This window comes from Odontomachus brunneus, unplaced genomic scaffold (assembly GCF_010583005.1).
Source record: "Odontomachus brunneus isolate Ranch 3 - 2012 unplaced genomic scaffold, Obru_v1 Obru_scaffold_053, whole genome shotgun sequence".
NCBI classification, from domain to species: Eukaryota; Metazoa; Arthropoda; class Insecta; order Hymenoptera; family Formicidae; genus Odontomachus; species Odontomachus brunneus.
The window spans coordinates 849,095-872,302 of record NW_022639503.1 but is presented as its reverse complement, the minus strand read 5'-3'; the positions used below and the strand labels follow the sequence as shown (position 1 = coordinate 872,302).

At 42.4% G+C, this 23,208-nt stretch overlaps 1 protein-coding gene across 4 annotated transcripts in view; it reads right to left on the bottom strand.

Moving 5' to 3' along the window:
• Positions 1-3,403: 3,403 nt before the first annotated feature.
• The window catches only part of LOC116845555, a 275,053-nt gene continuing 255,248 nt past the window's right edge, over positions 3,404-23,208 (bottom strand). For all 4 annotated transcript variants that reach the window (XM_032818338.1, XM_032818339.1, XM_032818337.1 and 1 more), the window contains 2 exons: positions 19,032-19,094; positions 3,404-6,243 (listed from right to left, as the gene is read on the bottom strand). In XM_032818338.1, coding sequence (XP_032674229.1) covers positions 6,155-6,243; positions 19,032-19,094 — 152 coding nt within the window. In that variant the 3' untranslated portion in view covers positions 3,404-6,154. The remainder of the gene's footprint in view (positions 6,244-19,031; positions 19,095-23,208) is intronic.

The window sequence follows — 23,208 nt, the reverse complement described above, 5'->3', positions numbered from 1 at the left end:
TCGTCGAGATTCTAGGTTTTTAGGATTCTGGATTTCGCGGAGATACAATAAGGAGAAGAAACGTCGCGTCAATCACTTCGACTCGAGTTGGATCCTCGTTCTTCCCCGTTGACGAAGGTTTTCTTCCGTCAGAGAAACTGAGCTTTCTGAGCTCGCTCGCTCAAAGAGATAGCACAAGATGTCCTGAAATTTTGAATGTGCTTAATCCTCCGTCTTCTTCCTTGTTTTTTCATGTTTGTTTCATGGACAGCATCTCCACTTATCTTTCCGCGTATAAATTAAAAAAAAATTGGGCATTTTTCTCATTTTTATTTCAGGTCTCTACTTTTTAGTCAGAACAAATATATTGTTTAATTCCCGATGTTTATGTTTCTTTTTTGAAAAAAAATCCGTAACAGACGATTGAAATTTTAATTATTCTTAAAATGAAGCAAATGGAGGATTAAAAATATTCTATAGGTTTATTTCTGTAATTTTGTTGTTTTGCGCGGCTTTTCTAACACATATATCTGCGTTAAACGTATAAACAAACCTGCTGGAACACTCTCCAGGTAAAACAAAAATATCAATATTTAGACTGTATCTAATTCCGAACATTCTTATTATCTAAGTCTTCAAATACGAATACTTAAACTCTCAACACAAAAGAAAATATATATGTATCAATTACATATATATATGCATTTTATATTGAGAATCCAGATATTTTCGTATTTAAAGAGCAAAACAACTAGAATGCTCAGGATTAGGTGTGCGTGTATTGGTACTTTCACCTTCCTTTGAGCACGATCATAATTTTGGCATGCCTTGTGCTATTTGGGACGACTGTGACACGCGCTTGGCGAGAAATAGAATACGGTGACAATTCGTAGATGTAATTCGGAAACTTTGCTTGTGGAAGTCGCGGATCGCGTTTCGCACAGTCTGAGCGCGCTTGAAAAAACGCGCAGCCTCTCGTTCGCGGAGATCATTTTGCAAATGTGATCTCGTTGATTGCGAGTCGTGGCGCGTGTGACCTCAATAGGAGGCTACGCCTCGCAGATGACATCGGATCCTTCGTCGACGGTGCGGGAGTGCGCGCAGTGACGTGAGACGCACTTTCCGTGATTGCCGTGTACGAAGCGCGGCGTGTTAATAGTGCGCCTACATCCTGGTGGTTTGTTGTTTTACTTACCCGTTCGCACTTGTTAATCTTTAGTAGATTATTTAACACTTGTTTATATTCACTACTTACACACTACACAACTACTGCATTACTGCTTACTGTTTATTAAAATTAAGAATGAAGTAAGATTAAATGCGGATTAGATAATAAAAGATTCGATTGAGATAATAAAAGAAGAAATAATTTTTAGATAAGTTGTTCTTCAAGCTCTAATAAAATAACCACATAACTATTTGTAGCATTAAAAGACAATAGCCTGTGTAATTTTGCACCTCGAAATTCTCTATTGATCTTCTAAGTTCGACGGAATACACAGAGTTAAAGTAGAATGAAAACTTCGAATCGGGTGGCGCGAAAACAACACGTAAGAAAATAGTGAAAGAAAATTCAGCTTCAAAAACTGAAAGGAAACGTCAAGTTTTAAAGATTCTTGGATACGGATTCTTGAATTCGGTAAAAAATGAATTGTAAATTAATTAGAAATATTTCATATTCATCCACTCAGATGTCTCCTTTGATCGTTCAAATTAATCAGATTAATTAAGAATCCAGTCTCGGCGCACGCCTCGCTTTCGAACTGTTCCAAACAACGGGTACAAATCTCACTTGGGTCTTAATTTGACCCGTCATGACCTGATCTGCGACCCGTGAGAATAATTAGTCGGCTCACGAGGCGCACCATTAACGCGCCGCGCTGGTATACGCTCATCTAAATTACCTTTAACGTGACTTATTCGGTAAATACACCGACGGATGAGTGACAAAGCGTTACCAACGTTTGTACCTTGCCTCGTGACGGATGCTCCGTGAATGCCCATTTTCATCGTCCTTTATCGATCGAAGGAGATCACCTGTCGTGCGCGCTGCGCTCACCATCGTTACCGTTCGTTCCGCGTAAATCTCGAGACTGATCGAAATGCCGTTCCGTTCTCGCGTCTATTTCCTTTTCTCTCTTTATTATCTTCTCTCCCGCGCGAAACAAATCGATGGAAAGCGAAAACGGGGTATTGCGAATCGTCACGCGACCTCGAGCGACGCATCCGAGATCCGTTGTTGGCGTCCTTTCTTGTACCAGAACACGTGAGATATTCAGATCCGAATTTTAAGTTACCTCAGAGCTTGTCATTTGTGTCATACGATATTCGTGACGTTGTATTTGTAATTGCGATTCAACCGAAAGACTCACGTTCAACTCCAAAACTCGTATTAATAGCTGTTAATATTAATAGCTGTTACTTGAAACTTGCCTGTTATGTAAGATAGCCTGTGAGATAGCCTGTCAGATCTTCATTCAGAGTTAGATCTCGATTTTTCAAATTATGATATATGTGACGTTTGTGTCTGTAACTGCGATTCAGCTGAAGAACTCTCATCTGACTCTGAATTCAAATCTAAGTTTTTCATTTGAGACGAGTTTCGCGAGTATACTGAGAAAAAAGATACTGGAAAATTTATTTGTGAAGTATAAAATTTATTTCCGTGAAATAAAGTTTATTTCTCTGCGAATACACTTATTAAGTCACAAATAAATTTGCAAATAGATCTTTTCTCAATGTAATAATTATTAGTACAGGCTCAAGTTCAGATCTGAATATTTCTGTCGAGTTTCAAGTAACGACTTAACGCGAACCTGAAAGTCCCGATAAAATCGAAGTAAAACCAAAAGAATGAAGAGGAATAAACAGAGAAGCGAGAAGGAACGCACGAATCTCGTTTACGAATCGTCTCGACGTGCACTTTGGAGAGAAATGATAAAGCAGAATACGTTTAGTAAGATAAATTATATTTCTCAAGCGTCTCAATTCGTCTAACACTTAACGAATAATCGGAGTACGTCGGAGGCAAGAGGATCGTACGATTCTGTTTCTTTCTTTTCTCTCTTCTTTTTGTGCGAAGTGAATACGCGTGATTATCATTTTCATCCGGCGATACTAGGTGAAATTTCGAGTGACGTTATAAGCGTCCTTTTGCCTCGGACCATTTCCGCTGAATTACTCCCTATATATCCGAACATCGTACTTGAAAAGGAAAGAAAAATAAAAAGAGACTTTCTCCTCTATACATACACACACACACACACACACACACACACACACACACACACATATATATATATATATATATATATATATATATATATATATATATATATATATATATATATATATATATATATATATATATATATATATATATATATATATATATATATATATATATATATATATATATATATATATATATATATATATATATATATATATATATATATATAGATTCGATCGATATAATGCAACTCTTCCTGTGAAAAATTAACGTAATCGTTTGTTTTTTTTTCTTTAATCTTCTTTTTTCCGTTTTTCATGTTTCTGCGCTCCGATCGTCTCTCTGTCTCTCCCTAATAATAAGCGTTGAAATCATGGTCGCGAATATCAAAAATCGATAGCACGATAGAAAATAGTTTACAAACGTACGAGAAGACGCTGGTTGAAAGGTTCGCCGACAGTCTCCTTCGGTTACGCGATTTTTCTCGAGCTCGACGCACTACGGGGACAATCTTTGGCATACGACCGACTTCCGGTTTCGTCTCACGGCCATCTCTGTCTGATATCCGAGGGGATGAACGCGCAACACATCGACTTAAAAATTCTATTTAAATATATACGATCGTAGTTACCGTCATCATTATCATCATTATCATCATCATCATCATCATCATCATCATCTTTTTCTTCTTCTCCTTCTTCTAGATCATCATTATCGTTATCATCATCGGCCTCTTTCGTTACATTATAATCAGCTATATAATCTCAGTTAATCGTATATTATTGGTAATAATATTAATCAATAATATATTATTCTTATTATCGTTATAACGTGTGTATGTATGTGAGTGTGGGAGTGTGTCCGCGCGTTTCCGCGCGCGCGTGAGTGTGTTACGTGTGTGTGTGTGTGTATGTGTGTGTGCGCGCGCGCGTGTATGTGTCGCGTCTGCGAGCGTATAATCATCCCATTAATAATAACGTTACAACGTGTTAATGATTCTATGAACTTACAAGTCAAGTATCAATAATAATGCGCCGTATGATATTCTCTTTTATCTCGTTCGCACTCGCGCCCGCTCCTCGCTTTCTCACCCACACACTCTCGCTCTGGGCTCCCTAGAGTTTTGTCTCTCTCACGACATATCACACACCGGGTCTCCTATAATAATATAAGTTGAGTGTGTGTATACTCAAATATACCCGAATACTCTGTATATTGAATTGTTCATTATTATTATTATATTACTTTTATTATTATTAATATTATTATTACTCTGTTTCTCTGTTTCATCTCTACAAACGCAGCGTGCGCTTCTCGATTACAAAAGGAGAGTTTCTCGAACTGAGAGCAGCGCGATCTCGTCGATCGACGAAACGCGACTGGCGATGATTGTGGTTCGTTAACTACAATCTTTCTTTCGTAATAACTGAAAAATATGTAACACGTACACGGAATATGTTCTAACGACGGACTACTCGATCCGTCGTGTACCCGTCCTCAATACAAATATAATACAAATATAATACAAATTCGCATTTGAGAGTCAAGCTTCCCAAGAAAAAAAATTTGTCTTAACACAATAAAAAATCGAATTAAGATTCGGTTTTCTGTAAATAAAAAAAGACGTTTCACAACTTGGCCTGCGAAAAATTTTGCAAAACGATGCACATTGTGCGCCAACGCGGCCACTGACGCGTCGAACCGCGTGGGTCAGCACTGTTGAATCGAGTTATGACATCGCGGAAATGCTACAAGAAGCTAAGCGAGGTGTCTCCTCTTCCCGTCGATTTTCGTCGATTGGCGATTTCGTAGCCCGTCCCGATGCGATCTCGGACGCGGGCTCGCGCTCGATTCCTGGCGAACACAAATCGCGGATCTCTTTATATAAGCGCGTGATAATGCGTGGCGAGAAAAGCCAACGCGGCGTGACAGACGGCGTGACGAAGACAGCGTGAAGAAGCGTTTCGATCCGAGACAAGTCTCGTTTCAGACGGTCGCTACGGTTACTGCGATCGCGACGCGTTCTCCCGCGAAGGCAGACGCGATTCCTCGCGCGAATTTTTTCAAGTCGATTAACCAACGACACCCCGATACTCGTGTTGGAGTTTTCCGCGGATCGCCTAGGAGATTCCTGGAAAATCCTTGGCGAATCTCTCATCCAGAAATTCTCCAAGGCAACGACGGTTCGACACGAAACTTGCTGTAGTCTGTTGAACGATAATCCTCAATTTCCGGGAAAAAAACACGGAAAAATTCGGGAAAAATTCGGGAAGGGAAATCAAATAACGCGCAGGCAGGGACTCACCTTTTTCCGTCGAAGCTGAGAAATCATACCGGCCGGCTTTCTATCTCTGTTCGTCTGAGAGAAAAATGTATCGTTTTAACGTAGTCCAGGACGAATACAGAGAGAAGCCAAGTGTAGCGCAGCAAGCCGCGTACATACAACAGTCGATTCATTCACGTCGAAATGTGAGAATATAAATTGCCGCGGCGTGTCGATCCTTAATACTGAGAAAATGGACTTTGGCTGCGAATCGTAGCGAAAAAAGAAATCACTCAACGTGTCCTTTCGAGGTCGGCAACGATGATGGAAACGTTCGTGCTCACACGTCGTCTCGTCCGAAGCGATTGACCAGGCTCGAGGTGGTGGAAACGCGAATTTCGTCTCGCCTTTAGCCTTGCATCGCGCGTCGCGCGAAGAGGAACGGAGATGCATCGTGGGTGGTGATTGAAGGGACGCACACCGCGGGTCGCGGTCGACACCACCGTGTGTGTGGTGGTGGATCGGGGTTACTGGACGATACAGCAGCAGGGGTTGTTCCCGAGGGTCGTGGTAGCGATGCCTCGCTGATGCTGCTGGTACTGCTGTCGTTGCTGTCGTGTCTGTCTGTTTCGCTGCTGCTGTTGCTGCTGGTAGCTCGTCGCCCTTGCGCACCTCGTGGGCTATTGGTTCTCCAGCGAGTAGTGACGCGACCTCTTCCAGAAGCCCTTAAAGAAACCCTTCTTCTTGGGCGCGTCGCCGCTGTCCGCGCCTGAAACAGAAGCGTCGTCTTCGCGGTTAGCGAGTCGGTCTCAGCGAGAGACACGGGATTATACGGCTAATTGAAGCCTGTATTAATGGTTATCACTTGCAACTCACACATAAGTCACTCAAATCTTAGGTCTGTATCAATAGTCGTTTAAAACCTGTCTCATGTAAAGTATTCAGATTAGAGTTTGGAGTTTTCCAGTTAAATTTCAACGATTACAAAAATGATCTCACATATATCATGTGATTCAACTGAGAAACTTAGATCTAACCCTAAGTTCAGGTCTGAATGATTCACACGAGACACGTTTCACATAATGATATTAATATGGGTTGTAGAATTAGATTTGAGTTTCTCAATTGCATCATATGATGTATATGATATTATATAATATTTACAATCATTTATTAATTCAACTGAAAAATTCATACATAATTCTAAATTCAGATCTGAATAACACATGTGAGACAAGCTTCACACTGAGAGAAAAATATAGTTGCTTTCGACATCAACTTAATCTTTTGTGATTTTAACCACAAAAATAGTTAGAAAAACCATTGTTTTAGTAAATGTTATTAGAAAGATGATTCTTCTAATTATTTTCCTGGTTAAAATCACAAAAAAGTATAGTTGACGCCGAAAGCAACTATATTTTTCTCTCAGTGCACATTATAACTATTAATATAGACCTTAAACTTGAGTCTCTTAGTTGACTTATATGTGACAGTATACTGAAAAATTGTGAGTCTTTCAACTGAAAAACTCACACGTAACTCTAAATTCAAATCCAAAGATTTGAATCCAAGGATCTGAGATCAAGTATCAAGCATCAACCGCAATATGGACCTAAATATTGAAGATCGAATCTGCGATTTTCGGATTGAAAGTCCATCGATGTTCGAATGGACGGGAACGAGTCACACTCGCCGAGCTGCTACCGCATTGTTCGTTTATCGGAATATTCGAACGGTTCTTAATAACTTGCTAATATATTATGAATCTCACGATTTCTCTCGCGCACGAACAGTCTCTTTCTGATATTTCGAAAAAGCAGAAAAATAACACCAGTTTCGGGAGGAGGGAGGACAGAACTGTACGAAGTAGCCTAAGTCGCGAATTGCGAGCGCAGATTTACCGCTTGATAGTTCCAGAGCGATTGCATCGGAGAGCCCCGGCGCCACACGACCGGCGAGAACACGTCCGCTCGAAAGTACGTTACATCGCCACGGAGCATTGCGGTTTCGTTACCGTTGCTGGATCCACCGGGAACACGCTCTAACACAACTGACAATCAGTTTGCCGACGCGTTAGCTGTCCATTTGGCGAAAGCCAAAGGAGCTGCCGCATGTCTTCTCTATGGGCATCGTGACGCGCGATATCACGAGAACCGATTTGTCTTTATTATTATTTTGCTTATATTCGCAAGTTCCATCCTTCTTGACTGTGTCACTGATCTCTCATTTTCACTCGAGCATGGTCGAGTTATTCAATAATTATAAAACTGTATACAAAAAAAGAACAGATTCTCTAAGGCATAAATTTAAGCAAGAGAAAGATAGCCAATAAGAGTTAGTTCCTGGATGTTAGTGCGAATAATTTTTAACTGCAGGAAGATAATAGCGTTTCTAAAAGCTCGCGCATCTAACATTATTATTACATGCAATTAAAAGTTATTTGCACTAATATGCAGAGGATCTGGCTTTTAAACTCAGAGAAATGTTTTGCTGGTTCAACGAGAATTCTAAATGTCACGGCTAAAATGTATCTCTGTTTCTTGTATCTGCTAGAAAATTGCCTGTGTGATACGTAGAATTTATAGCGGCAGCATTCTAACAATATCTGTAGAGAAATTAAAATTCAATGTAGGTGCCGTTTTATCAATTTTTAATAAGAAGTATGACCGGTCTTAATCTAGATAGTGTGTCACAGAGAGACTTTCTTGCTAAATTGGAAAATAGATCACATATAAATTTCGTCTCTATCACCTATATTGATTAGATACAACACATATGCGATATCGTAGTGTTTGCTAATCATTTATCCATATTAATTAACTAATTTCTCGTATTTAGTCAATTTCCGCTATAACCGCAAGACCAAGTGGTTGAGAGATTTTCAATAATTATTATTAACACTTAAACATTATGAGTTTTCGTTTATGGGGCCGCGCGTTCTTCGGCGACGATGTTTCCGCTCGCGACTGTGAGGAAAACCGGTCGATCAACATTTCTCATAACGACAGTCTTCGGTCCTCTGTCGCGTCCAATCCCTCCTTCATCGCGTAATCGGTATCGGAATATTCGTGATGAGTATCGATCGCCCGAGGGTTTAGTCGACGAGCGAGACATTGCGCGTGACTAGGCGATATCTGAAAATCGATGCGCGTGCCTGAAATCACCGAACCCGCTCATCAACCGGGAGACAAAGGACCCGACGGGGAGGAAAGCGCCATCTATTTCCGTCTTCAGCTCCAAATCGGACATCAAAGATCCGAAATGTGACACGTGGGTGAATCGGACCTGTCCCCAGCTCCTCCTGTTCGTCCCCTCGCTCGTTGGTCTCAAACAACGCGTGGTTCGCCTCTTCGAAGCCGATCTGCGCCCTTAATGAATGATTGTACAATAGACGGAGTGAATGCTCCTTGTTTGCGTCGCGCAGAACGGTTAATCGGCTCCACCCCGAGGAGACTACTCGTCAGAGGGAAAATGAATGCGCAGTCGACCCCGTCGCCGCTCGAGTTCTCTTTCGCGGGGATTTCGAGCTACTCAAAGTGGGACAAAAACATGATTCACGCGCAAGCCGCATCGCCAGAAACGACATTGGGATAAATCGCTGCCACTGCGGTCATCAGGCGCCATCAGATATTCTTCACACGTGTTCTTTGATGCGATTTGCTCGGGCGCCTGTTGAAACTGACGATCTGTTGTAGTGAACAAACCGTTTGTTACGATCACTCGTCATTTGAATAATTGTGCAGTGAATTTGCGCCTTAACGAACATGCGTCGAGAAAAAGTACTTGAAATTTTATTTGTGTGACACGAAATTTATTCACAGAGGTAAACTTTATTTCGCAGAAATGAGCTTTATCTTCCGTAAATAAACTTACAACTATTCTTTTCTTAATGTCATCTATCAAGTTGTGATGAAATATTTTTTTTACCATAATTGTATGAGTTACTTCGAAGAGTGTCTTGTACAATTTATATTTTATATTTATATTTGAAACACAACTCGCGTTAAAACAGCATCTTTCGATTCAATCAGCATCTTTTGATTACTCTTTGTTGCGTTCTTCCGCAATACCCACAGTTGTAATTGTTTTTCGTTCCGTATATCTAAAGGCGCGACACGAAATTTATATTTCTCCTGGAGAACAATATCATTTCATGAAACTTTAGTCTGCGAAGTGACACTTTTTAATTCAATTTTCTATTTGTTTCTCGCGAAGCGCGGATCGGCCGCGTCGTTTCGAGAGGGAACGCATCGTATCTTCATCGAAGCGAAGCGAAGCGAAGGCCCATGAAATTTCTCTCCGCTGAATTTCTCGCGTTTTCTGTTCTCGCGCTGTTCGCCGAGCGTGACGTCAATCGCGACGTTAGCCGCGGGAGCTCGCACAAATCGTGTAAATCTTATCGTCAAAGTGGGATTTCGCGAGGGAAACACCTGAAAAATGCGTTTTCGCGCCAAGCACGCATGAAAATTTTGTGTCAGATCTGCAACAAAGTCGGCGTGACTCTGAATAAGGGTGCACATTCACGCACCCTCTTGTGACAAAAGAAACCGAGTCAAGTTGACCAAATGTTTCGTTCAATTTATTCATCGTGAAAGAAAAGGAATCACGAAACATTTCTTTCATTAGAACGATAGATTCATTCTCTGACTTCCTTCAAATAAAATTCCACTCGAAAAGTAGAGTGACAGCTAAGTCACTTGAATTCTGGTGACTTTTCACCGTTACAGAACGAATTCTCTGTATCATTGAGTGAATATTTTTTATTGAAAATTAAAGAATAAATCGGATGTACTTCCACCGTAATAGGAGCAAACTCACTTCGATTGAAACATTCGATCGTATGGATTAAGAATCTTTAAGTTGGAGTTACATATTCACTCTTGCGACTTTGTAGCATTTTTACTACCGCAAATCGGCGAATTTACAAGTCTGCAAGGTGCAAATTTTGATTTATTTAAGTGAGATTCGGGTCTAAGAAGTTTAGACAATTCATTTGTTGGAATATCTCTACTTGAATAATGTTTCCTTCATATCAACACTTGTGCAGTGTTAAATTTTGAATCAACTTAATAAAACACGGATACTTTCTTTATCCTCTATAAGATGAAAGCGATTCTTTTCCACTATTTTTTTCACAATAAATATATAAACTAAACGTATGGTCAACGTGACCCGATCTGCTCTAGTAATTTACGATTGCGGGCAGTAGTAGTTGCGCGTCGAATTGCAGCGTCGAATTGCCGCGTTATCACGCGCGAGGCACGCGTGTTCTCACGTATTTCAGCCACGTTTTCACGCGCCTGCACATTATATGTTAAACAGCCAGTAGAGTCCTGACGATTCTCCGTCAGCCGCATAACAATGGCCCGGCTTTTCCGGTCAGCATCGGATTGAAGGAGGAAACAACGGTGTCGCGACGAGTATCGCGCTTGTTGCCGGCGTCGCGACGCTGTTCTCTCCTCCTCGTCGTTGTCGTCGTCGTCGTCGTCCTCCTCTTCCTTTTTCTCGTCTTCTCCTCGCGCGTAAATCCGTCCTTCGTGGAATCCCGTCGACGCCCGAATTATTTCTTTCACGTAGCTCGGCATCGGTCTCGTCGGGACATATCGTGGTCCCGGATGGTTTCGTGCGTTTATCACCCGACAGATATTTCATTCGCCGACGTGTGTCGACATTCCGCGCATGGTGACGTGAATTAACAGGTGTGATCGATCACGGTATCCGCCATTTTCACGCTCACTTCTCGAATTTCGAGCATCAGCTCGTAAACAGCGCGATAAAGTCTCAACAAATCCCGTTGCAGTGAAAATTTCCGAACTCGTGAAGAGAATTCTCGCGCTTCCAGCAGCTGCCTCTTTCATCTTCGTAACCTTATAAAAATTTCAAAACTCTCCAGGACATATCGCCGCGCCAAGGTGCATCGGTAACCCATAGTGGTGGTCGAGCGGTCAAGTATCCGGCCGATCGATCCCAGCCTGAATTTTAATTTGCACCTGGTTTCACCTCGTGGTGGAATTTCCCTCTGTCCGACGTGTTCAGCATGTCCGCAAAATACGCTCTCATTACCGAGTCCCGATGCAAATCACCGAGGCGTGATCGCGTGTTGATTACGGTTACATACATCGCTACACGACGCATCGAGATCGCACGTCTGCCTCGTCTAATATTCCTCGAGAACGTCGTACGCGTGGCGGTGGTCTACGCGTTTTCGATTGGCCGTGACTTTGAGCGGCGCGATAGCGTGTCAAGGTGACGTCCGTGCATAGACCTAGACGTCTGGTGCCGGCTAGTCAATCCGCGTGTTAATTGCGTGGGTTCGGCGCGTTCTCGTGTTACGTACAGGTCGGTCCACTGAGCCAAGTCGATTCGCATCCACGCTACGATTGTAGACTCGAAGGTCGGATTCGAAGGTGAAGAGAAGAATTCGTACAGGACGAAATGATCAGCGTGATCAGCTTCTTCTCGTGGTGGGAACAAAGATCTTTTTTTGTAAGATTGTGAAATTATCACGTGCTCGTCACGCTGAATTCACGTGTATGTCCCATCAGACCAACATTCGCGGTATGTTATGTCAACATGTCACTACCGACGTCACACTAGAGATTAGCGTCACATGTACAAGGTGTTCACCGTAACGGTACTCGCTATATATTTAGTAGCTACAATGATCGGAGGTTCTAAATGTAGTTTTAAAATGACAACAAAGTGCAATAATGAAAACTATAAAAACGTTTTTTTTTCATAAAAAAAATCAAGGTTATTTTCATTTCATCTTAATTTTTTAAATGGAATCTCATATTTTTTTTACCCATGGTGTTGTAAAGAGAATCAAAACAAATTCAATGGTGACTCATAATGTTATCTTTGTTGTCCTTTTCATAGCAAAAAGAATAAAAAGTAAAATAATAATGAAAAATTTCAATAACGTATGATACAAGCATGTAGAAATATAAATCGAAATATTGATGCGACATATAAAACTATTACAAATGGCGGCGGTGTATCGTAGAAATTGTATTCTCGAACATGTCTTTAGCACATAATATTATTTGTTACATTATATTCTAAACATTATCGTACCTTCTGTATCTTCATTATTAAATGTTAGTAAAATAACATTATAAGAGAATTACTTCTAAATCTGTTTTGATTCTTTTTACAATATTATGGATAAAAATGTAATTCTATTGAAAAAAGCTCAAATATCCTATGAGAATTTAATAGAAAAATGACAAATTTTTTGCAGCAGCTTAATACTAATGAAATCAATTCCTGATCAGATAAATAAAACTGTCACTCACAGATGTGTGACGGGGCGCTCTTGCGGAAACTGACGCGCTACTCATATAACGTGAAAATTATTTTCTTCTGTGTGTTCTTTGAATCTCATCTGACAGTGTCAGCTAAACTGTCATGAACCGGAGATAGTATGTCCAGAAACGAAAGCAAGGTACCCTCGAAGGCTGAACATGATAAAGACTCGTGAATAAAATGTCAACGTATGCCTTAAATTGTCTAATACGTTGAAATATTAAATAAATTTCGAATCTCATAACACGAGAAGTATTCGGTTTGACTCGAGAAAATATCAGTGACTTGTGTTTCTCTTAAAATGTAAGAAATTCTTTCTTAATTCATGCTCTTCTCTTGAATATCTCGACTTTTGTTCTTGAAATTCTCTCTACAGATCCTCAAATTCAAGAGTGATGTAGGTATTTCATTTCCTGCGAGGCGTCCGCCGTAGAATTATACACCGTATTGGAAGAAGAAATTGCAGAAACGCGCCGCTTTCGCCAGGACATTACTCCCACGATCGACCTGCTCCGCGACAACGAATCAATACTTTTCTAGCTGTGGTGGCAATTAGCAGACACCATGCACGAGGTCGCTTTCTATGTGCGCTCATATGCGCGCTTTGCATTTCGCGCGGACATCGAGCCCGCTGCATAATCGGCGAGGGACGTTGATTCTTCGACAAACGGTGCGTTTGCGCACGCAAAACGTTGATTTCACGAGCGCGACGGAATCTCTATTTTCACGTCGGGAAAGCGCACTCCCTCTAGTTGCTCGACTTCGCATCCTATTGTTGTGTAAAATAAAAAGATACTCCAAAAGAAACTCAGATTCCCAAATTGTAGATCTAGAAATCCTGAAAATTTCTGTTCAAAAGAATAATGAATTCGAAATGCTCGCGACACCATCGTCTCTATCTCATCTTCAGCACACTCTCGGTTTCCTTTCGCGGTACGTCCTCGACTCATCGAGAAGAACTGCCGCGCACTTAACACGCAAATACGACCCGCTGACTCTAAACTCTAAATTCGATATCTTGTATTCGTCCCACACAACTTTGGACTTGGCGAGTCAGCTGATCGCGATTGAAGCTCCGCGCGACATAACAATCCCTCAAAGATCACGGGACAAATTTCCCGGACTTTTCCGGCTGAATATTCTGGAAGTTGAGACAGTGATTGACCCACGATCGAGGTCGCGAAGGGCCACGCCGAAAAGGTGAGACATGTAGACTCGTAAGAGAGAAAACGAGAGACAGGGAGACGAGAGCGACGTGTTGGTGCGGCGGGCCAATGAACGGCCGAGGGATGGAAGGAAGGAAGGAAGATGGCCCTGTGCGCGGAGGAGAGCCGTGCGTGCGGATCAATACCGATAGTTGCACCTATAGGACGTTGTAGACGCAGACTCTTGGGTGTGTCCGATCTCACGCGCAGTGTCCCGAGAGTGTCCCACGTCGCCTTCATCATCATCGTCGTCCTAATTACCATCATCATCGTCGTCGTCGTCGTCGTCGCGATCATCATCCCGTCCTCTTTCTCATCCTCGTCCTTCTCCTTTTCGTCGTCATCGCGCCTGCTCTCTAAGCCGCATCTTCCGGGCTCATTCCCGCCCGTGGTCGATTCCTTCGAGGGACATCGAACCCGGGGTTCATTAAACCCGACGTGGAGCACAGTGGACCTCCGTGGGGGGGCCTCGCATCACCCACTCGGAAAGTCATCCTCGCGTGGCCGTCAGCTGACGGAGCAGCGGACGCACGCACGCACGAACGCACACTTGGCTGCTCTAATCGTGAGGATTCTCCAGGATCTTGTATCAGGAAATTACGAGACACAGTGGATTTCCAAGCTGTCAGGGAAGCGAGAAGGGTAGGGAAGGGAAAATTCAAATTAATCTTTCGTGCCAATTTAGGTGGAATCTGAGGAAAAACGAAAGGGGGACGTTCCGTTAATCGATAGAAAGGGCATATCTTCGCCAGTCAATGTGCGAGATGGACAGGCGTGAGCGCAGCGCCGATGACGTGCCTGAAATTGACGATGATCTCAATGAAGATCGTGTCGGAACGTTCCGCTCGAGAGTCTCTGCTTTTGGACCGGGCGTCTCTCCATCTCGCCCGGTCAAAATACTCGCGTTTCCTTTCTTCCTGTTCAGTTAAGAGGACTTTCTCTTCTCTCTCTCTCTCTCTCTCTCTCTCTCTCTCTCTCTCTCTCTTTCTCTCTCTTTTTTTCTCTTGATTTTAATAATTTACTGCTGATGGAGCAAAAGCGCATAGTACCGCTGCGATATTCCCTAATCGGGATACAGTCGCGCTCCGCGCGAGTCACGAAGTTTTAACGAACGGGATCCAGAAGTCGATTAGCGGGCCGAGGATTAACGACTTGGGATAACCACGCTGATTATCGCCGGACTTTCGGGAATTTATGCGGCTTATTGTGAGATGTACCGTAATGTATGATGTGCCCCCTCTCTCTTCTTTTTCATCGAATCGTTCATTAAAGGGCGGAGGAACGCGCTGCAATATGTTACATCTTTTTTGTCTCGAGCCGTTCATTAGGGAGGATGTACCGTAACGTTAATATGTGACGCTTTTTCTCCGCTTTAAGCAAATCGCTCGTTAGAGAGTCGAGGGCTACCCGATATCGTGAAATAACGTAGGATACAACGGGGTAAATTGAATAGTGGGGGAATTTGGATAATATTAAGCGTTTGCGACAATTTCGTTTGCGAAAATATGATATATAGCATAAAAATATATAGCATGCTAACCTCAAACATGAAACAAGGCGTCTCATATTTTTCTGAAATTGTCGCAAACGCTTAATATTATCTAAATTCCCTCGCTATTCAATTTACCTCGCTATACTCTATCGGATCAGACTTAGAGTGTGCGGACGGACATTGTGGGGTGTGTGTGTTCTAAGGAAACTCGCGGCTCGATTTATAACCCGTTATTGGAAAAAATGAAATCTGATGGATTTTTTCTTTTTTTTAGTTGTGTTTTTAGAATTTCTCAAACCTTATAATATTTATCATAATTTTATGGAATATTGAGATTTAATAACAGATAACAGAAAAAAATTTTGAAGATATTATAAAGATTTAAAGAGAACCAAATGGAATGCACGGGGTTTCTCAAACCCCCATCTTTCCGAGATGACTGTTCAATTTTCTGACGAAAATCTTGGGGAGACCGCAGTATCCGATGTTAAATGCATCTCTCTAAGCAAGCGTTGCGTTGTCTTATCGCGAAAGTTTGACGAGAACGAGGACGTAATCCTTGCAAGTGTGTAGACCTATACCTGGCGATTAATCGGCCAGAAAGCGCAGTTACACGGAATGACTTTGCTATTATTGGAGCCGATCCAAACCGGTCGATCTATTAATATTTTCTTACTTGAAAATACTGACTTCCCCACGCACACACGTGTCGTCCAAGCGTGACGGAGAGAAAAACGGACTTGCCGACAGGAAGCTCGAACTTTGAAAAAGTATCGTGTTTCAAGCTGACAGCTTCGCGATCGTATCCGACGGCTTAATCCACGCTGAGCGGATCGCCACGAAAATTCGCGGCGATGATGACGCGAGTTGGCGCGGTTCATCGACGATAAGATTCATCCAGGTATACGGGAAATACATTACCCTTATCTATGTTCAGCGTTAAAATGTAAATAGCAGAAAACACGGTCAATACAATGTGCTGAGCGAATATTAGCGCTATCCGCCATTCTTAGGATGACGATTTTATGCAAGGCACGAAAAATATTGCTCGAAAAGATGTATCTATACGGAAAGAATATTATAATTTTCCCTTATCTAAATTCTTTTCAATTTCACCATATTTTCTCGCTGTACAAGAATAGAGTTTGTTTTACTAAGAAGCATGGTAAATTTGTTAATAGCACACTTAATCTCTAAAATATAAGTAGTATCTGTGAAGGGTAACAAATTAAAGCAGAATATCGATATCTGTATTCCTTGCTTATAAAATTCTGTACTTATTTTTACAAAAAATTTCTCTCCGTATCTGAATACTTTGTCTCATATTGGCATCAAGAGGGTGCTTTATGAGAAAACTATTGATAGAATGTTGTACAGAAGTACAAACGTTTTTATACAGTGAAAAATGTGCAAACATTAATTGGACTGTTATTTAATATGTGACAAAAACAATAAAAAATTTCAAAATTGACATTTCGAACTGTCACTTGGCGTCAAAATATCTGTCTGATACAAAAGTTCCGTAGTTTGTATAAGTCGAACGTACGTTTATTTTGTTCATGAAAATTTTCGAAGGACATACCTTTGCAACTAAACTTGAACTTTAAAAATACATGAAAAGTTTGCAGAAATATGTCTACATATGCATGGTTATGTTTACTGTTAAATATGTATTAAGCTGAAAAAAATGGTTGATTTAACTAAAATTATAATTATTTTTAGCGCCCAACCATATTTTCTGGAACATACGAAAAGGATGGCGTGAATGTGTTAATGCTTATCTGACATTACGTTTGACGATCCCTTCTACGACATCGACATCGTCCACTTTGGCGTCCCCTTATTGCGTCGAACAAAACACGCTCGCAATATTCACCTTTCGCAAGGTGCGCGAATTATCTCTGGAGAAACGCGGGGGGCGAGTGCCCTTGCCATCCGCTGTCTCTTCTTCGTTCGAGAAAATGCACAATTAATGTTAACGCGCCGAGAGCGATCGTGCATCGTAGAGGAGGATCCCGGTGCACGGGCGTGTGTAACTTTATGCACATTAAAAAGCAGGCCTTCCTACTCTCGGCGAGCACTCGTTTCCGAAAATAACCGGGAAATATTAATAGACACGTTAGATCCAGGGTACCGCGCGGACGGAGAGAGAGGAGCGCGCGGAGGAGAGGGCCGTGATATTTTGGAATGCCACGATCCTATAGTTGTTACGCGCCGCGTCGCGCACTAAATTCGGTTGCAGACGGAATATAAGAAAGGCGTACGATCGTCTCCCCTCGACGGCGGCGGCACGAGAACTCACACCTCCGTCTCCCTTCTCGTCTTTGCACTGTCAATTAACGCTGGAATTAATTGTGAATACACGAAAATCGTGTATTCACTGTCTCCCGAAGATACGTTGTATGCGTACAACGCTGTTTCTTATCAATTTTAATAATCAACATTGTAATATATTTTCTAATCGGCAGGCTCGCTTTCTATCTTTTAATTCGGAGAAGGCTGGCTTTCTATTTTTCCTCCGAGTGGCTAAAATCGTGTTCGTGACTGAGTCACTTTAGTTGGAAGCCAAGGCAATTCTCTCGAATTTTCTTTCTTAATCACACTTAATCAGCCAAATAAATATAATTCAAGGCCTGCAATAGCCGAACGCTTAAGAGTTTTCCGTGCGGACAGCTCTTACAGGCTGTTGACTTAGTTTGACTGCATTAGGCTGATCTGGTTTGGCCTGTTTGTCGAGTAGAGACTGGAATTGCCCAGTTCCGCGAGATTAATCATTCTCACGAATAAGATGAACAAAACATCGACTCGGTAACACTGGCGGAGACATTGGGAAATTGGGTCATTCACCTTACCCAAACCTTCTGCGAGAATTGATTGGGAAAATGACCGTCTTTTGCATCGATCTAGTATATCTCAGAGCCTTCGCAGTTAATTGGGCAACTTATCGCGAAAAACAAAGTATGCCGTTTTTCTCGGTACAGGCCCGGGCTTAATTTATGCGGGGACGCTGCTAATAATGCGGAGTGGTCGATCCGTCGTATGGCATGTCATTATCGGGGCCGGTAGAACGGCCATCGCCGCCGTCGTCGTCGGCTATTTCGCGCAGAGAGAGATGCACCGGGTGTGTCATCCGAATGATCGCGGTGTCAAGTTCGCGCCTCTCGGCACATTGTTCCTATGAGCGAGCGGACAGACGGACGGAGGAACGGTCTATGCGATGCTGAGGGATTTCATTTCCAGGGGGCTTGACACGCTCCGCTATTCTATTTTCGAGTCGGCGGACTTCAACGGCGCAGCAAGACAGCGACAACGCGGGGGGAGAAAAGAGCGCGGGAGGGAGGAAGAACCGGCAAATAAGAAGTATCCAAAATATTGCCCGCGCGAGGATCCGCGACCGAAATAAACTCCGTGCGGAGGAAACTTATTTTCTCGCGCGTGTGCGCGCTGGATTTCGCCGCGACTCTCTTTAACCCCATACCGGGAGCGAACAGCTGCCGAATGGACTTTTGCCGCGAGAATATGCAATCGCGAGAAGAAGGCTGTGCAACTCACCGGCGTAAGGGCCAGAGGGTGAATTGTTGTCCTTGTTGGCCTTGTTATCCTTGTTGCCGCTTCCTGCAACAGCAAAGAACAGTTCGGAATGACGACGCTGTGTGGAAATATGTGTAGAAAAAAATATATGTATATATGTTGAACGAGAGAGAAAGAGAGAGAAGGAACATATAAAAGAGATATATTGATGTATTATATATAAAAATATATTAGAAATGTACTCTTTAATTCTATATAGAAACTTGTCAAGCGTAGCTACGTACATGATCAGAAGTGGAATTTTACCAAATTCCATCAGTTAAGTGTCTAAGAAAATCTATGAATGAATATATCCAGCTAATTACGAGGGAGGGGGAGTGTATAGCGAGATGCATGAGTGTGCCAAAATGCATCGACGAAACAGTACACGACGAAACGAGCAGGGAGGAAGTCATGCAAAACGTTCTCATCTGCGCGAACAGTTGCAGCAAAAATTCTTTGCCTCGCAGCAAAGTATCAATTAACTGCATCTGCAGACACGTCACATTACTCCGTGCGTCGTTAGAAGTGAAATATTGATAGACACGACGGTCGAAGGTAAAAGAGTGCGCGAATAGAGCGCATTGAGATATGTGCGTTCCTCGATGAGCGTAGATTCCGTGAGGGTCAAATGAGTCGGTCGAGCGATAAGAAGTAATAGGTCAATTACGAGGTATGCAACGGTCGCATTATCTGAGCCGACGAACGGCGGACGTCCTGGCTTTTATTATCGCAAAACTGATTTCGAAATGTGATGAATGTGTGCGCAATGAAAGAAAACGGCAAAGGGACAACGGGAGATATTATTAGAATGGGGAAATTCCGGGGAAAAAATCGTGAGCAGGTTGTCGTGAAACAAATATATATGTGCATAATAATTGTTATCAATGCACAAATAAAAAATTGTCTGAGAGACGTAAATATATATTATAATTTTAATATTACGATAATTTATTCTGCAATGTTTAAATATAACATACATTTACGTCAAAGTCTCAATATAACAATAGTATTTATTACAAACGGAGGAAATATCATAGTTCAGATGACACAAAAGATCGACTGAAAGCCGGAGGTGCGACACGATCAATAAGCAGAGCACCACCCTTTCCACCAGTTGATAAATCATGGGACCCATCGTACTAAGTCGGTCAGTCGGAAATGAAATCGGCGAAGCTAGGAAGCTCTCTTCCGCGTTGCCGCCATCTTACATCGTTCGACGATCAATCTTGGGCGGATCTTTGGATTCTTTTGTCGTAATCTCTCTTGACTTTTAGTATACATCGTGACTCACAGCTCGGAGGCTGTGTTTTCTTGCGAAAATGGCCCGCGTAACGCCCGCCATCATTCGACGAGCCGCTATTACAGACGATAGTATTGTGCTATCTCTCCTACAATTAACTGCAATTAATTATTTCGAACGTGCTATCGGCAGCTTCGTAATTACGCTCGTGATAATTGTGAAAAAAAGCGTCCACGCTTTCTCGCTTCTCTTGCCGATCTCGAGTAAACGCGCTTTCTTGTTCTATTGATTTTACGTGCAAATCGCGTTTACTTTGGCATATTTCGCGCATGCATGTAGGGCACCGATGCTCGTCGTTTTTGCGCGAGTTCTCCTTTCCCGAAGGTGGAGGTCCATAAGGCAGAAGTGATGAAAGAGCGACGGCGGGATCCAGAAGCAGGACGAGGGACGCCAGGGTGTCGGGTGAAGAAGAAGAGAAAAAAAGAGGAACGACCCATAGCTGGGAAATAGGGACACGAGTGGTGAACTGGTCGTGGAGCGAATTGCCGTTCGGGGAGTACCAGCCGGGGCCGTACGCGTTGATCCGTCCTTAACGAGCCCTAACCTATACGACAGCGTGACCTCTTCAGGTTTCGAGTCCGTACGTCACCGACCTGTCTCGACATTTGCAGAAGCGTCGAGACGAGGATGTTGGTATGCGAAATAAGTCAGCAAAGGAATTAAGATAAAAAGACTACTCCGGAAACGTACTTAGACATTCTTATTGTTTTGGTCGTAAATACGAATATATTCGAACTTTTAACATGAAACATGTATACGTGTGTCGCAAATAGTGTAGACCGAAGCGAGTCGGATCAAAAGAAACTTTGAGACGGTTGTTGGTTTTTATCACAAGCTGCTTTGTCTCAAAACTTATTTCGATCTGATTGGGTCTACCTCACATACATATGTTTTATGTTGAAAGAGTTTAAATATTCGTATTTGATCCTTTAAAGCTTAAAGGTATAGATCCCATTTTTGTGCACGATCGCCATGTTGCTTTCTTCTAAAGAATATAGCTCTATATAAGCTAGATCGATAGTATTATACTGACAGAATCATTACTTGACAAATACAAAACATTTGGGAACATCTCAAAGTGAACGTACATTATGTACAGAGAGAGCTTTAAGAGGATTAAAGATCAAAACACACACACACACAATAAGAATGTCCAGGATTAGGCACACGTTTACGAATTGGTACTTTGCCGAGTCGAAATTTTGGCTCTATCAAAATAATATAATAACCAAATAATATTAAGCAAATTTGGAACATCTGTATTCTGAGAGAGATCAGTGTATGTGTAATACATAAGGCCATAGAGACTTAGCGCTTCTAAATTGCAAAAAACGCGCTTGTCAGACGCGTATTTTTTATGCGATCTCAGTGGTGCGCAACCTTTTTCTTTCAGTGCACGAGTTGATACTTAATTAGTTTATAATTAAACCGAGTCTAAAAGATTGGTTCGCGCCGAAATGAGATTTATCGACATTTTGCAGGGGTTGTGCAGCGCGATCAGGACGCTGAGACTTTCACGTCGAGCTTTTGCGTCCGTGTCGAACGGGAAGATTAGAAGCGAAACGCCTATAAATCTGACATGACGTTCAAGGCTGGAGCGACTGTAAGGGCCAGTCCGGGTGTCACCGATGGCACGTATTACGTGACACGAGGATGCGGAGGAGATAAGTCCGCAATTATCTCGAGTTAAATTAACGATAACTTCGCGTTGCCGATAAGACGTTTTTTCTGGTGCGTGCACTTTAAATTGGTATCGTTTTTTTTCTTCTTTCCTTACTGAAGTTACATGCTTATACAAATCATGACACAGAATCAGCCGCGCGTCGCTCGGCGAATTCGTTATTGACTTTTTCTTCGGTGAAGATTCAAAGACATGGCTGATTAATCATGCGCGCGCGGTACTTGACACTGAATTTTAATTGGCGTTAAAGAACGAGATTATATATAAGTTGAAGAGCGTGATTTCGCGTATAACCCTAATTGTGTCTTGATATCTCGTGATGTTATCTCTTTTAACTTCCGAAATATGTGATATTAAAAGATAAAATTTCTTGCGTTCGATTTCAAGTATATACTCATAGAGATCTTCGCGTTTTTTAAGTTAAAAACCGACCCAATTGTATTCTGAAATTTCATCTGAAGTGACGTTTATATTTCACATCACTCAGAGATCTATTTAGAAGTAAACGCCAGGTATCGAAAGGGGCATATCTTAACTTCGCGTGAAAGAAGGATGATAACCAAATAATCAAACAAATTGGCAGTTCGATAGCTCGTCAATGTAAATTTGTGCGTATCTGAGGCCCCGGCGAGTCGACCTTCTCCTCTCTTTCTCTTTTTTCCTCATCGATGCATTATACACGCGGCCAGACATATGATTGGCCCAGCGTGACGAGATAGTTTGCCGGCAACTTGTTGGAGGAGCGGCATCAGCTGCAATTTCGCAAGGCTACCTCGCCGAGGGTTGGAGATAGTGAGAGTGGTCGAGGACAATGACGCGTGTGCCACCGACGTCGGTTGTCCGGGGGAGCAGCGGCGGCGGGTGGTGGAGATCGGTGGTAGTGGTAGCAGCGGTGGTGGAGGTGGTGATGGCGGTGGTAGTGGTGGTAGTGGTGGTTGTTCACCCTCTGAATAAATCAATAAGTCCCCGGCCCAACGCCCGATGCACGCTTTTCAACAGAGCGCACTCGGAATACAAATTTCGAATAACGATGAAAAATATTGCTGCATCTGTATTTTTCTAATAAACTTCGCAGTCTGCGATATGTCAGCTGTTGCTGCGGATTCCGTAAAATCAGAGAGAGAGAGAGAGAGAGAGAGAGAGAGAGAGAGAGAGAGAGAGAGAGAGAGAGAGAG